Source organism: Rutidosis leptorrhynchoides, chromosome 8 (assembly GCF_046630445.1).
Source record: "Rutidosis leptorrhynchoides isolate AG116_Rl617_1_P2 chromosome 8, CSIRO_AGI_Rlap_v1, whole genome shotgun sequence".
NCBI lineage: Eukaryota > Viridiplantae > Streptophyta > Magnoliopsida > Asterales > Asteraceae > Rutidosis > Rutidosis leptorrhynchoides.
In genome coordinates this window covers 295,018,553-295,034,949 of record NC_092340.1, presented here as the reverse complement: position 1 = coordinate 295,034,949, position 16,397 = coordinate 295,018,553, and the positions used below count along the sequence as shown (strand labels likewise).

The window sequence follows — 16,397 nt, the reverse complement described above, 5'->3', positions numbered from 1 at the left end:
CTTTTTAATCATTCTCTTACTTTGCAAATTGTTGAAAGTTGTCCAAGTTTTCTTCTAATATTATAGTACTACTACAAGTGTCTAATATTATAGTACTACTACAAGTGTCTATCTTAAAACAGCATCATCATCATAATAATTGATGATTTAAACTCCAGAATGTTATGTCTATCTATAATATCTAAACCATTGGCTTTAGATCTTTGTTATTAAGAAGTACTATTAAAGTGTTTTGGCCAGAAACGGTCATGAGATAATTCGATAAGACCGCGTACATATTAGTAATAATTAATGATCACCCTCCCCGAGTAACTTTAATGCTGAAAACATCATATGTTGACCTGTATGCAAAAACCTCAAATAGATTTAATGAAGAGGCACAATGTTTAACAAGTGGTTTGAATGCATATGATGTATCATTGTTAATACACAAATGACTACAAATTGGAAATAATATAAGCTCTAGCTCTGAATGTCTATAAAGGTTAACACATGCTTAACCAAGTGATAACTTTGTGTGATTAGAGATCTAAGTTTAATTAACAAACGTGATTAAATCATATGCCCTTTTGAGGGATTTGGATTAGGTAATGTGATCAAGCTGCCATGTTTGAACATTGGTTAAAGGTTGGGTGAATGCACTCCACAAATGTAAGTTTTATTGGCACCCTAGACTCATGTGTGGGCTCTGTATGACAACTTACAAATAGCACGTTGCTTATGCAATTAGGCTCTCACATACTTAAGTCATGCTAACCTTCTTGTTGTTATATGAGTAGGAGAAAAGTATTCTACTTGCCCACATAGCCCAAAATTATGTGCACTGACCACATTGCACTAAATATGTTTATAAATGTTAAACCATATTGCACTAAAACATCTGCATTGATCATTTATATGTTTTCAGGTATATAAACTTCTAATCCACATGACTTATTATTAACACACAATGACTGATATTTTTTCCCTACTTTATTTTAAAATATGTTATTTTAGTCTACATGGAATATTATCTTTTAATGCTTGTAGGAATAGGAAGTGGACAATAACTTACAGTAAAAAAAATAGGAATTTGATGTGTCAAATGCTTATGAAAAATAAATAAATAATATGCCTTTCATAGCAACTTCGTGTTTGATCTCTTCCATCGTGGTCTCGCTCCTTGTCAAGCGTAAAATGCTTATTAATAATATATAATAATCTTTCATAGCAAGTTCAAGTCTGTAGAGTAGTAACAAGTTAATAGTTCAGTGGTACTCGTCACCTTATGAGCTGAGGCCCATGTTTGGAAGCCTTTGCCAAAATGGGTGCAAATTCGATCCCCTTATACATCGGGAATTCACAACTCTTCTCACTCTCGAGATTTCAAGCTATTGACTTACCACTCATGGGGTATTCGGTGGACATGTTTCGCAAGCATTCGACTCTTACGAGGTAGGTTTGGTGGGTTGCCAAAGGCTACACATGGTTGAGTGTCATTGTCGATCTACACTTTTTGTTGCCAATACCGTAGATTGTTCATTGTTTGTGTAAAACTTGTGTGCCACAAGGGTTTATGCCCCATTTGCCTACTTATATGACCCTTATCATCATAAAAAAAATAATTAGACATATGGACTTGCATCTCATTATTAAAATGGAAAAACATGCATAACGTATCAAGGACAACTTCGAAAGGCAGGCCAATATTGGTGTTTTTTTGGAGTAACACACAGTTCACCACCATATATAATCTGCACAATATTTCATTCACATCACGACCTTCAAATTTAAGCTTGATTTTATAAACCAACACTATGAGACTTGGTATCAAATCAGTTCAACCACTCACACCCATTGCAAACACCACATTCGAACCATCGTGTCAATGGCATTGTGCTGTTGCCGTGGAAACAGCGCAAAAAAGTAAGAGTACTCGAGCCCCAAGTAAATGCAAAAGATTGGTGGTTGATACGAAAGAAGATTGTCATAAACGGCCATTGAGTCGACTCAGTAAAAGGTGGAAGGAGTATCATGGGTCAAAAGGCTGGGAAGGCTTATTGGATCCACTAGATGACGGTTTACGCAGTGAGATTATGCGATATGGGAGCTTTGTTGATGCGGCATACCAAAGCTTCGATTTTGACCCATCATCACCGACTTATGCTACATGCCGATACGCAAGAAATTCAATTTTGGAAAGAGCCGGTATTAATGGGAGCGGGTATCGTGTCACAAAAAGTTTACACGCCACATCATCGATTCCAATGCCACATTGGATAGGTAAAATGGGAGTGCGGTCTAGTTGGATTGGTTATGTGGCAGTCTGCGAGGATAAAGACGAGATTTCTAGACTTGGTAGACGGGATATAGTGATTTCATTGCGTGGGACTGCAACTTGCTTAGAGTGGCTCGAGAACCTACGAGGCACCCTGACAAGTTGTCCATTTAGCAATGCGGATGATGTGACGGAAGAAAATAATGATTCAATGGTCGAAAGTGGAGTTTTAAGTTTGTACACCTCGAGCACATCAACATGCGCAAGCTTGCAACAATCATTAAAAGACGAAATCTTAAGAATAGTTCAGAAATACAATGGTGAGCCCTTGAGTATCACAATCACGGGTCATTCATTAGGAGCTTCGTTAGCTATTTTAGCAGCTTACGATATTAAAACTACCATCAAACACGATCTACATCTGTCAGTTATCTCGTTTGGAGGTCCTAGGGTTGGAAACCGAAGTTTCAGACATAACTTAGAGCTACAAGGAACAAAGATTCTACGTATAGTAAATTCAGATGACCTGATTACAAAAGTACCTGGCATTTTAGTCGAAGACCATGATGACATGGCACATGGAAAGAGAGCTCGTGTAGCGCATCTACCACGTTGGGTACAACATCATGTTAAGGACAACCAATGGGTGTATGCTAACATAGGCCACGAGCTAAGATTGAGCAGTCGAACCTCATTAAATTTAAATAGTATGAACGTAGCCACATGTCATGATCTAAAGACGTACTTACATCTAGTAAACGGATTTGTTACAGTTAATTAAGAAAAATTTAAAGGCATGCACATTTTGATCGCATAATACTATTACATATAATTGTTTTATTAACATTAGACACTAGGAACTAGGGTCGTGACCATTTTAATACATCGGTACATTGCTAGATGTTAACAGGATGTTAAGTACGTCATAAATGCAAGTTTTAATCAAATTTAGGAACTATTGGAAACCATAAGTAATTATATCTGATTTCATTACAATAGCCACATGCTAAAAAACATGAATAAAAGGCCAAACTTATGAATCCCCTAAACACAAAATCCCACATGCATAAAAGGGAGAATAAACATTACAATGGCGTTTACATGTAGCCAGACATATTGATGCATCACGTCATACTAGAGTTGAACAATAAGAATGTGGCTTCTAACACTTTATAGTAATATAAGGAAACAAATCGAAGCTAGAGCTTTGTACCTGATGACATGTAAGACCTAATCTTCTTACTCAAGTCGATAATAATAACGTGAGTGTGTATTGCCAAAAAGGCATCAATGCTTCTTAATAGTTTTGGTCATCAACAATATAAGATGATAACTTCTTCAATGAATATACTCCCTTGTTCTAAATAAAACGCCTTAACAAAGAATATTATGACATAGCGTTGTCCTTTTTCTTGACAACCTTTTTCTAAAGGACTAGTTATTGTTTTAAATTTTGAAACTTGACGATGAAAAACATATAATAAGATACTGCATAACAACATTAAAATTTATAGCTAATTAGGATGTAGAAAATTACCAGCTAAAACATATATTTTTGAAATCCCACTAATGAAAACCAATGCAACGAATAACTTCTAGGTGAGGATAATTTTGACATGGGATGCCGTACATTAGTCACCAAGTTTCTCAACTTTCCAATGCGACAAATCGAAAAATACTTCTAGATAATCTTATGATTCAACAAAGCTAGATTTTAAGTGACTATGACCAGTGATTGTGTCTAGACTACATAAATCTTGATCCTGGGTTTTTAAATAACTTAAACCCGATGTATAATATACATATCGTATGTTGAGGTGAATAAGACAACATAAGACAGCCCATGATTTTAAGTAACGGTATTCATAAACATGGAAGGTAATATCATGGAGGATAGTTTCTAACTCACTACTCAATGGTCGTATTAAGTTATGTTTTATCTGAAATGGGCCAAAATCGTATGGGAAAATGTGTAGTTCAAAAGGAAATGGATCAGAAGGATCAAACAAGTAGAAAGCCACCAGAATTGTATTTTTCATTTATACAATCTCCTAAACCGTATAACATAACACGCTCACGCACTTGTAATTCTAAAGTTTCTGTGACCATGTTTATATAATAAAGGGACAAAATGTTCTAATGAGACTGCCCCAAAGAGTAAGTATTTACTCATTTGGCACATTAGCGAAACCACTTGACCCACTCATTGTGCCACCTCCACCTCAAAACCTAATAAGGCACCCAAATCGGCTCAAAATACATGTTTGGCTGAAACTAGTAGAACATCTAAGTATGGGACTCAGGAAGCCTTACATCAAAGCATAAGTAGAGAATGCTAGCAATTGAAGTGTAACCAACAGCTTTATTTCGCATTGACCCCAATAAATTGAAATTTCATTAACTGTATGTACAACAAAACAAATTAGAAGAACATATACTAATATCTACCTGGAATAATGGTGCATTTGGTTGTTTTAGAGGACATGAGGATGAAATTATACCCTTCAAACCATCACTGTTTTTTACCGTTCATACCTGCAACCACCTGCAATAATTTTGTCAACTATTGATTATATTAAAGTTAGACTATAGATAAAGTCATTATATGGCTAATTACCCACCAACACTAGCACCGCCGTTGATAAGGTAAAAACTTGTTATTATATGATTCATTTGTCACACACATGTTAGTATGCGCATGCGTGTACAATCATTACATATGTATGTATATAGACATGCATGTAAGTGTGTGTTATAAATACATAATATTGACACATGACCGTATTTATAAACGAATATGTAGTACTCACATTGTTTAAATCAGGTTGACGAACTTGCGTGGATGGTTCAAACGAGTCCAGCATGGGTTTCGCCACAGCTGGAAGGAAAAGGCCTAAACATCGCATTTCACAATTAGGTACAGGACATCATATTCAAAATATCAGCACTTAAATGGTCGTACCAAATTCACGGATATACGTCCATAATCAAACATGATTCAGCCGATGCCAAAACACAGCGTTAAATCGTAAACATGATGCCAATTTGGTCCACCATTTTACTTTAAATTAATCATATACAACATAACCATCAATTTAGCATATGCAACCTGTTAAGTGGTCACTCGAAATCTTACGATTACGCGTAAAGCAGCGTAACTCAAAGTTCAGTGCAGGCGTGCAGGATCATACATAAACTTGTTCCTCAGGTTAATACGCATAATTCAAACATCTAACATGTATATTGAGGCGAATGTGATGGTACTAATCAACGAAAATACAACATAATATAAGAATAATGAATATCATGATATCAAGTTTTCACATAAAATGCGAGTTAATTGGATAAGGATCGGAGTATATTGACAGGCTAATCATGAATTGCGGTACATTAATAGAGTTTGATTTGATGGAAAATTAAAAATTAATGGATAAAATCACAAAAATTAAATTAGGGTTTGTGGAAAACAGAAGAAGAAATGGTACCAACGCCGCCGATGAGACATGAAGCTGCAACAATTGGGTGTTGAGCAACAAACGTCTTTAATTTATCCATCACCGCCATTTGTGATTGTATCTATATCTCTCTTGAAATTTTTGTATCTATCTCTCGGCGTATCTAATTTGGTGGAATTTGGTGGAGGGCAGTTTCTTGTTGGGACACAATTGGATCGGGTCGTGTTGAATTAACGATTAACGATAAACATATCTATCTATACATTCTATTATTATCTATACATTCTATTCTATTATATTGCTAAAATAATAATATGTCACAAAAAAAAGTTTATCAAAGGAAAAAATAATTCAAAAATAAAGAAAGAATCTAAGTCATCCAATACTAACCTATTATTGAGGCGTCTGTGAAGAAATGATGAAGAAATCGTCTAATTATTGAAGCGTTTGTTTGGGATTGAATGATGAAGAAATCGTCTGGATGATGAAGAATTGGTCTGGCTATTGTTGCAAGTTCTTTTAGGGTTTGAATGTATCTAACGCGTTTTAGGGCAAAACTCATAATCTGCTTTTGGTCTGGTTAGTAATGCGTTCGATTTTATTTTTACAAGGATCGAAAATAAATACGGGTGTTTTTTAAAAAAAAAATTAATTAATTAGTGTTAATGATATTATGAATATGACTTAGATTTTTTTCTTTTTATTTTTGAATTATTTTTTTCTTTGATAAACCTTTTTTTATGACATCATCATTTTAACAATATAATAGAATCTATAGATAGTCGATTTGCACTAATTTATATTTTTGTTCATGATGATTATGTTAAACTAGGGTTTTAAAATTAGGTTTTTTGCTAAAACCAACCTTTTTATGTGAGCTTCTTTGGTACATTAGGGTGTATACATACACATTGATTGCATATATTACATGTTCAGTTACCATCCACAAATTGAACTTCTTTGGCACATCAGGGTTTATACATAGACATTGAATTTAGGCTCGATCAGTATCCATCTTTTTTTTTTTACATCATAAGTTTTGAATTTAGATTTTAGATTTAAGTTTAATTAAATTTGCTTCAGATGTTGATTAAATCATGTTTGAAATTAACATTTATATGTATTTTGAATTCAGTCAACTTGAACAATCTATAAGTACATGGACTATATATTGCAGGTTCTTCTTTCTGATTTTTCTACTTTTCTATGGTCTCTCTTATAGGTGTTAATCCTTTTATGTAGTGTATTATTGAAGATTTTTTACTTTGGTCAGGAATTGGAAGTGTCGGGGTACCTTTCACTCTTGAGCTTCGTATATTGTAACAAGACGAGGACTTGCTTAACAAAGTTGAAACTTTCTATTACCACGAGATCTTTTTAAGGTGATATCGGGACAAGGTTTGTTTGGAATTGCTATTATATGTCTATAAATATGGTAGAAATTTGAACCCATTTGAACTGTTACTTATATATTACGGCTTAATATGCAAATAAAACAACTTAATTTTGCCTGAAGAGCTTTAGGAAATACAGAGATATTGTAAAAACAAGAGTCCTCTTATAATCTATCTACGATTGATGATAGTTGATTGGAGTAACAATGTTAATCTGACCCATTTAATAACTATTAGCAGCATGTAGTGTCATTTGACTTTCATTTGCTCATGCACATGTCAATGTGAAGCCATTTAGTTATGATATATTAACTTAAAGTCAGCACCCGAACTGCTACTCAAGGTAAATAATTTCTATTATGACTGCACATTTCTATCTATAGCGTACTGTTTGTTTTTATAAGACATCCCATTGTTTTAAATTTCGTATTTTATATATTTTTCATGCTTCACTTTGATTTATTGAGATAGTTGATTCGAGCCCATTTTTAGGAGATGTTTTTGTTGTGTGAAGCAAGCCACTTTAATCCTTTCTTATAGTTGGGCAGTGATGTTCCATTACTTTTGCAGTGTCATATCTTCCAAATTCAACAAGGATCATTTACAATGGTATCACTCTTCTTCACTATCATCATTTGTCCTCGCTTACTTATGTGCGAAAGTACAAAATTATATTAGAACCCACAAGAACATTTATATTATGCAAGGTTGGATGCAACAATTTTTTGACGCATATGAACGTAAGCTTAGTTTTGATAAGGTAATACAAATAAGGACTCAAGGAGTCGAAGTCATGTATAAGGTACTTCTATTATCCAAATCATACACTTTTTTTCTTCTTTATTATAGATACGTTACTTTTTGTTTATGTCAAACAAATTTAGTACAGTAATGAAAGGACTTTGATTTTGATAATATAGCAATTACTGCCTTTAGGTTTCTATGCACACCAACAAATTATTTAAGGTGCTAATGTCAGTATGCTTTCTATTTATATCAAGTCATTTAAAAGAAATTATAGCAATCAGGCTTAGGATACGTATTTACATACATAAAATGATTTTTTGTACTCCGTAACAATTATGGTGATCAATGATGCTTCTATAAATCAACTGAAGAAATAAATGCAATAAGATGGATTTTGTTCATTGGGTCATGGCTAAATGGTTAATTTGGTTTAAAATGTTTAGTGAAGTTAGAATATGCTTACCTTAAGAATATTAAAATACTAGAAATGAGAAGTTACTAATTATACATGCAAAGAATTAGACAATATTATATCATACTGTGTATATTAATTTGTATGAATTGTTATAGAATGAAACCCCGTAATCATAACTTTATTATAACGCGGTATTTATAGGATACATAAACCCTAAAACTACATAAACCCTAATGGACCCTAAGCCCACATACGGACTCGGGCCTTATTATTTAATCCGTCTAACACTCCCCCGCAGTCCGAACGGCGAAATCGCGAAAGTTCGGACAGGAAGAAAACGCTAATATTAAAAAAAATAAAAATAAAAACATAACATTTTTTTCTCTTATTTGTTGCACCAAATTGACTGATAATCGCTGATTAGTTTCGTTGCTTGACTGCGTTTCCTTTTCCGTAACGTTTTTTTTTTTACGTCGTGACTTGCTTTGCTTAGCCTAAGGATTGAGCAGGACTTAGGCTTGGAACTTTTATCATCGATATAATCTTCATCAACGCTGCAAATAAGATTTTTGACAAAATATTCCTCTTTTTTTTCCGGGGTTTGGAACCTAGTCAAGCTAGGCGGCTCAGCCCCACGCCGATTATTAATTTATACTCAGTAATAACTAAATAACTAATAATAAACAAAACATTTGCGTGGCCGTAGAGGCCTCTGACCACCGTATGCAATTTATATGCGAATAAAATAATGGATTGGTGGTTGCCTAAATATTTATGACGGCTGGGATTTGAACGGATATGGCTTGTCAGGATTTGAACGATATTACGATAGCGAGAAGAAAAATAATTAAATTTGGTAACAAGTTTGCTTTTAGCACTTGTTTTGATTTGGATCCTCGAAGAGTTGACAAGGATTAAAATACAGCTAAGAAAAAACAAAACAAACGTTGAAGAACGATTTTTTTTTTTTTTTTGTGGGATAGTTTGAGATGGTGGATAGGAAGGTTTGACGGGGCGATATAGTGCACCGGTACAAGGCGGCCGACTAGATCTTGAGATTAAACCTAAGCTCTTGATACCATGTTATATGATGAAACCCCGTAATCATAACTTTATTATAACGCGGTATTTATAGGATACATAAACCCTAAAACTACATAAACCCTAATGGACCCTAAGCCCACATACGGACTCGGGCCTTATTATTTAATCCGTCTAACATGTATATCATCATATTAGCGTTTCCCCGATTATATGTGTATATGTGTTACGTTTAGTATATTTTGCAAAAAAGATGCATTTATTCATTTTAAGCACAACACTAACAATGTCCATGACCTATAGGAATGTTGTATTATTCTATTTACAAAATTGAAAGTGGTTCATTAATCATTAGCAATATACACATTACCTTTTTCATGTATATCATCCTCATCTTTATGTGTATTATGTGTTGGTTTAAAATGTTGGTAAGCACAACACATATATTGCCATGATCTATTAGAATGTTGTATTAATCTATTTCAAGTATTTAAAGTGATTCATTAACAGTATACATATTACCTTTTTCATTTATATCTTCCTCATTTTAATGTGTATTATGTGTGGATTTACAGGTTGGTTTTGTTACTAGATAAAGCTACTGCAAATGGATCAAGAGTGTGTGTCATAGAAAGGTTGAAGTCATTATAATTCATATTAGGTATCATATTAGTAAGATTTATATTTATAAGTTGGTTCAAGATTGTATTTTATGGATTAAACAAGCAACTTAATTTAATATCAAAGTGCTCACATAGTATAAGTCATATTGGGAAAATGTGCTTTGTTTAGAAATGTTTTAAATATTGATTGTTAGACACGATGATCATGGCGGTTTTGGAAGGATTGTTTCTTCTTTGTAGGACATAGGATGAAAGATATTGTAAGTTTGTAATATCAAAAGATGGATGTACAATGTTGTAGTTACAAACTCTAATTATTAAACTATGGTGTCGTGTGAGTAAGTGGTACTATATGCTATTGTATAGATTCTATATTTATAAATTATACAATCTTATATAGAACACCAATACTTTTATAAATTTTAAAGCATATTGTACCACATTTATATAATAATTGTATTTTAATTTTCTAAAAAAAAAATTCAAAAGACATTTATTATTATTAATACTAATTATTAAATTAATTTTAATTATTAAAAATATAAATACTCAACTTTAGCAAACTTCATTATTATTATTATTTATTTTTATTGTAATAATTATAATAATTATATTATTAATATTAAAATATGGATTCTCTTTACGAGATTAATTATGTTACATATGTATGCGAAAATACATGTCTCTATATATTTATAAAAACAACAAAAAGTTTCTTAGTTGAACGGGTCATTAAAATGAATGACTTTAACACTTACATTCACTTAATACATAAAAAAATATCATTAAATTGTTTCTTTTAAACAAACCCGTGATTTCACGTGTCATTTCACTAGTAAACATATCTAATTCTAATTGTGTCTTTAAAAAAAATTAAATTAAATTTATTTATATTTATATTTATTTAAAGGAGGTGATCCTCACACATCACTTTTTGATCCATGTACACCTAATTACATATTATACTCTTAATTGTAGTTAGAATAATACAGATTAATATAAGTTCAACTCTCTAGATTAATCTAGGAATATAGTTATGAGTTATGAGACAAAAGTGTACATGGATCAAAAAATGGCGTGTGAGGATCATCTCTCTTTATTTATATTTATATTTATATTTATATTTATATTATAGTTTTCGACTAACATGTGATTATATATATATATATATATATATATATATATATATATATATATATATATATATATATGTTATAATTCAGTAGGCTTATAACTACCTTTAATGGTTATAAGAACAAGGAGAGAAAAAGAGAGAAGAAAGAGAGAAGAAATATTGATATTGATATTTCAAGAGAAATGGTACACCTTAAATGGTTACCATACATGTCTATTTATAGTATAAAATATTACTATGCAAGAAATATAATAATAATAAAATTAACATCCAATCTAGATATTTTATAACACAATCTAGATATTTTATAACACTCCCCCTTGGATGACAATTTTATTAGAGAATAACTAGTACTGCCTCGTTAAAAACCTTGCTAAAGAAAACCCATTGGGATAAAACTTTAGCTAAGGGAAAAAGAGTGCAGCATAGAGTTGACTCCCCCTCAAGTAGGCAACGCCTGAGTTGTTACATCTTCTGAACATGCCTCATGCCAATATTATGAACGTGTGTTCTGAAAATAGCAGTTGGCAGTGCTTTGGTATAAAGATCAGCAGAGTTGTTGATTGAACGTATCTCATTTTAATCTGGTTGTCTTTTACGAGATCTTGAGTATATGAGAAGAATCTGAGGTTTTCATTTTAAACTGTATCATCTAAATCTTTTATGTACAAGTTTAGCCCCTGTGATTTGTCTACAGTCTCCTTCATGGTTTGCTCAAACCCTTGTTTCAATTCCTATTCCCTTGTAGTCTTTTCTGAGCCTTACCAATATACCATTCTTTCCCATCAAACTTATGACCGTTAAGACCATCTATGGCTTTGGCGCCTCGTCAGTATTTATATTTTGTTCAGTCACTTTTGATACTCTTCTTTCATTTGTATTATGCAAGCTGCATTATCTTCATATATAGTTGTTGGTGAAGATAGTTGTTAGTCTTTTATAGCGTTCTAGTCCACAAGAATCAATAATGATTTGTGTCATTGATCTCAACCAAACACATTTTCGAGTAGTTTCATATAATGCAATCACTTCGTCATGATTTGATGATGTTGCAACAAGTGTTTGTTTTAAGAACGCCATGATTTTGTGGTACCTCCATTTAGGAATACATATCGAGTTTGAGATTTATCTTTATGAGTATTTGATGAATGACCTGTATATACATAATCAACCAAATCTTGTTTTGAAACGTTAGAATAAAATAATTTTAAATCAGCAGTTTCTCAAGGGTATCAAAATATGTGTTTGATCCCGCTCCATTGTCATTTGAGCTGAATCTTGCCAACAAATTAACTGCAAGAGAAATGTCAGGTCTTGTACAATCTATAAGATACATAAGAACCTCAATTGCACTAAAATATGGAACTTCCGATCTGTTAAGATTTTCATGATCTTCGCAGGGATGAAATAGATCAGTGTCAATATTGAGTGATCTAATAACAATGAGTTTGTCTTTAAAAAAAATGTTTTAAAATCTTTTCGGTATAAGTTGTTTGATGTACAAGTAAATCATTAGGCATATGCTCAATTTGCAATCCAAGGTAATACTTGGTTTTTTCAAGATCTTTCATTTCAAAATAATTCTTTAGAAGTTGAATGATTTCATAGATCTCTTTATTTGTTCATATGATGTTAAGAACATTGACATAAACAACTACGATCTCATATCCGAACATTGTTTTTATAAAACATACGTGCAAAATAAGTTTATATTTATACCCTTTTTTTATCAAGTAGTCATCTAATCGGTTATACCACATACGTCCCGTTTGTATAAACCCATTTATAAATCTTTGTGATTTAATGGAATATATTCCCTTGGGTTTTACATTAGATGCTTATGATACCTTAACTCTTTAGGTATATTCATATATATCATTATTAAGTGATCCATACAGATAAGTAGTAACAACATTCATGAGATGCATTTAAATAACTACCAGGTTGATTAAGTATCTAATAAGTAATTGTATCCATTACAGGAGGATAAGTTTTCCTCCTAATTCATTTATGGTCTTTGTGGGAAATATTGAGTTACAAGTCTAGTTTTCCTTGTAACTTCATTTGCACATTTCTTTTCGGATAAAAATTCATTTGTATCCCATACGTTTCACATCTTTAAAAGTGATAACGATTGATCCGAAAACTTTTCTTTTATCGAGCGATTCTAATTCAGCTCGTATTGTTCCTTTCCATTGAGCTCAATCATGTCCATTTTGTATATTCAATGACAGATTTTAGTTCCAGATCATCATCTTTATTCATGATGTCATTGTAACATTATATGAAAATATCTCATAGAGATTTTAATTTCATTTCGGTTCCATAATATTGCATAATTTATCGCAATTTTAGTATTTACATTTATCAATATCCTCTGCAGAAGGAATATTGATTTGTGGTTCTTCTTGAACACTTTCTTTTACCTCATTATCAGCTGATTTTCTTTTTCGAGGATTTTTATCTTCGGAACCAATTGATCTTCCACGTTTGATGCGTGGCAAAGACTCAACAGTGACATTATTGCCAGCTTTTGGAATTTCAGTTCGAGCTGAAGCATTTATCGCTGGTATATATGATTTAGTCACCTTTTTTTATATCTGTAAATGCATAAAGTAATTAATTTGCAAGTTCTTGCATATGCATTATTTTTTGAACTTTCGTTTCACATTCTTTTGTGCGAGTTCAATATACCTTAATTGATGTTCACATCATGAAGCATCATTTTATTATTTTTTTTTTACTTCACCCCCTAATCTAGGGAACAATGTTTTATTAAAATGACAATCAGCAAAACGTGCTGTAAAAACATCACCCATCATGGGTTCAGTATATCTTATGATTGAAGATGTTTTATATCCAAAATATATTACCATCTTTCTTTGAAAAAAAATATTTTATTGTGTTGTGGTGATACAATTGGAACATACACTGTACAACCAATGTTCTACGGTGGAAAATATTTGGCTCTTGGCCAAAATCAAGTAGTAAGTGAAAATATTTATGACTTCCACATGGTATAATGCGAATTAATGTCGCAGCATGTAAATTTACATGTCCACATATAAATATTGATAGTTTTGTACTCATTATCAATTGTCTAGTTATTAGCTGCAAGCGTTTATCTATTGATTTAGCTAAACCAATTTTGTGTATGCACATGAGCAACTGGATGTTCAACAACAATCCCTGTAGATATATAATGATCATTAAATGCTTGAGATGTTAACTCACCAGCATTATCAAGTCTCATCCTTTTAATGGTGTAATCAGAATAATGTGTTCTCAATTTAATAATTTGTGCAAGAAACTTTGCAAATGCCATATTACGGCTTGATAACATACAAATATGAGACCATCCGCTAGATGCGTCTATTAGAACCATGAAATATCAAAATGGTTCACATGATGGATGAATTGGTTCATATATCTTACCTTGAATTCTTTCAAGAAATATTTGTGATTCTTTTTCACAATATACTTTTCATTAATCACCATATGTGTTTTCCATTAATCACCATATGTGTTTTTTTTTATTTATAAATCACCATATGTGTTTTTTTCATCATATATCCTTTTCACCATATACGCTTTTAATCATATGCGCTGTGTTTTTCACCATATGCGCTTTTAATCATATGCGCTGTGTTTTTTACCATATGCGCTTTTAATCATATGCGCTTTTCATCATATGCGATGTGCTTTTCATCATATTCGCTTTTTATCATATACGCTGCGCTTTTCATCATATGCGGTTTTCATCATATGCGCTTTTATAATATGCGTTTTTTATGTGAATAGTAAATTAATTAATTTCGTTTTACTATTCATATGAATTAATTTCGATTTACTATTTTGTTAATTGAATAATATATATACATCATATACTTGTGACTCCGAAGGCTCAAATGAATTTGACCATATAGTTATATGTTGTACCTTGCACATTAATTTTCAGTAGAAGCTTTAGATGCATATTTTTTTTTTTTTTTTTTTGATGAACTATTTGTTTCATATCTAGCTTAGGCAATTATTGTGAACATTTGATCCCTATAAGAGCATTTATCTTTTAGACTTTTAGTTGATTCGTACTTGTCACAATTAGGGATAGCACCCGCGGGTCGTGGATGCGGATCCATTGGATCCATCACCCGTACCCGTGGATTTTTTTTTTTAAATCAAATAACTGGAAATTTGGAATTTTTTTTTTTAAGAGACATCCAATTGAACCCTTGTTCGTTGAAACAATTTGACTATTTTTTTTAACTCCCCATTTATTTAACTTCGTCTCTTGACCTTGCCACATCACCAAAAAGTACATCACTTGCCTTTGATGTCACCGTCACGGTTAGAAACAGTCTAATATAATGCTTATGGCTCTTTGTATACACATAAATAATTTATGTCCATTTTCATTTCCTTACTTATTTTTTCTATTTTTGAAAGACAATTACACCGAGCAATCTTTGTCTCATTCTTTGAAACAATCTTCGTCTCATTTCTAAGATTTGAACATTATCTTCAAGGTTAGAAGGTTTGGCTCTGTACCGCCAAATCAGAGTCCCTTTTATTAGACAAGTTAGTGTCCATTTTATTATTAGACAATTAGGCATTAGAAAATAGTTTTACATTACTATGCTTTGTTTGTGTACCCTTTTTATTTGGTTTGTTTATAAGTATATATGCAGTGTTTCTTTTCTTTATACTTCTCTTTCATCTTAATTAACACATATAATCTCTCATCATAAAATAAATAGTGTGAATTCTTTTAAGAAAATGGATTATGTAAATCAAATTTGTTTAGATAGTGAACCAAATACCTATTGGAGTATGATACTAATTCAAAGCGAGCGGAAGCATTTTTTAAAACTTTATAAAATCATACTCTTCCACGGATCATTGTACAAAACTTTAGTAAACAAAACAAATTAACGAAATCGAACGAGAGAAGATTAGAATACAACCTTTGTAGCCTTTTGAAAATCGAATTTGAAAACTCAAAGAAGAGTTCCTCTAAACGGTAGACACCCAAAGTTCCAACCTTGCTTCGATCTATACCTTCTACTTAACGGATCTTTTCTTCTTCCTTATTTCCACCAAAACCGAACCCAATTATAGATTTCAAGTATTTTGGTTACTTGAAAATGAGAAAGAAAAATAGCATTTTGTGTATGTGTGTTTTGTATCTCTTTTTTTTAACTTTTAAGATTTACTTTTAATAAAAATTCAAACTACTTTTTTTTTATTTTAACTTTTAAGATTTACTTTTAATAAAAATACAAACTACTTTTTGTATTTTAACCTTTAAGATTTACTTTTAATAAAAGTAC

The 16,397-nt window shown here is 31.9% G+C and overlaps 2 protein-coding genes across 4 annotated transcripts; one reads left to right on the top strand and one right to left on the bottom strand.

Moving 5' to 3' along the window:
- Positions 1-1,235: 1,235 nt before the first annotated feature.
- Positions 1,236-5,925, bottom strand: LOC139862953 (uncharacterized). 3 transcript variants are annotated; one of them, XR_011764335.1, is made up of 4 exons: positions 5,743-5,925; positions 5,068-5,150; positions 4,706-4,802; positions 1,236-1,582 (listed from the first exon to the last, which is right to left on the bottom strand). XR_011764335.1 is itself a non-coding variant. In XM_071851582.1 (3 exons), the coding sequence occupies exons 1-3, from the start codon at positions 5,819-5,821 to the stop codon at positions 4,770-4,772; spliced, it is 195 nt and encodes a 64-aa protein (XP_071707683.1). In that variant the 5' UTR covers positions 5,822-5,925; the 3' UTR covers positions 4,629-4,769. The 3 variants fall into 3 exon arrangements, 1 of the variants encoding a protein (XP_071707683.1); XR_011764334.1 differs by lacking the exon at positions 1,236-1,582 and adding an exon at positions 3,106-4,617; XM_071851582.1 differs by lacking the exon at positions 1,236-1,582 and having other exon boundaries at positions 4,629-4,802.
- On the top strand, positions 1,797-3,038 carry LOC139864322 (phospholipase A(1) DAD1, chloroplastic-like). The gene has a single exon (XM_071852902.1). It carries the CDS (start codon positions 1,797-1,799, stop codon positions 3,036-3,038), a length of 1,242 nt encoding a protein of 413 aa, XP_071709003.1.
- Positions 5,926-16,397: the final 10,472 nt, after the last annotated feature.

Bases quoted from the DNA above. Each gene is read 5' to 3' on its own strand.
- LOC139864322 (XM_071852902.1), top strand. From the start codon at position 1,797: ATGAGACTTGGTATCAAATCAGTTCAACCACTCACACCCATTGCAAAC.
- LOC139862953 (XM_071851582.1), bottom strand. From the start codon at position 5,821: ATGGCGGTGATGGATAAATTAAAGACGTTTGTTGCTCAACACCCAATT. The intron at 5,151-5,742 runs GTACCATTTCTT...TGCGATGTTTAG, and splicing joins ATGTCTCATCGGCGGCGTTG to GCCTTTTCCTTCCAGCTGTG. The intron at 4,803-5,067 runs GTGAGTACTACA...AAATTATTGCAG, and splicing joins GTCAACCTGATTTAAACAAT to GTGGTTGCAGGTATGAACGG.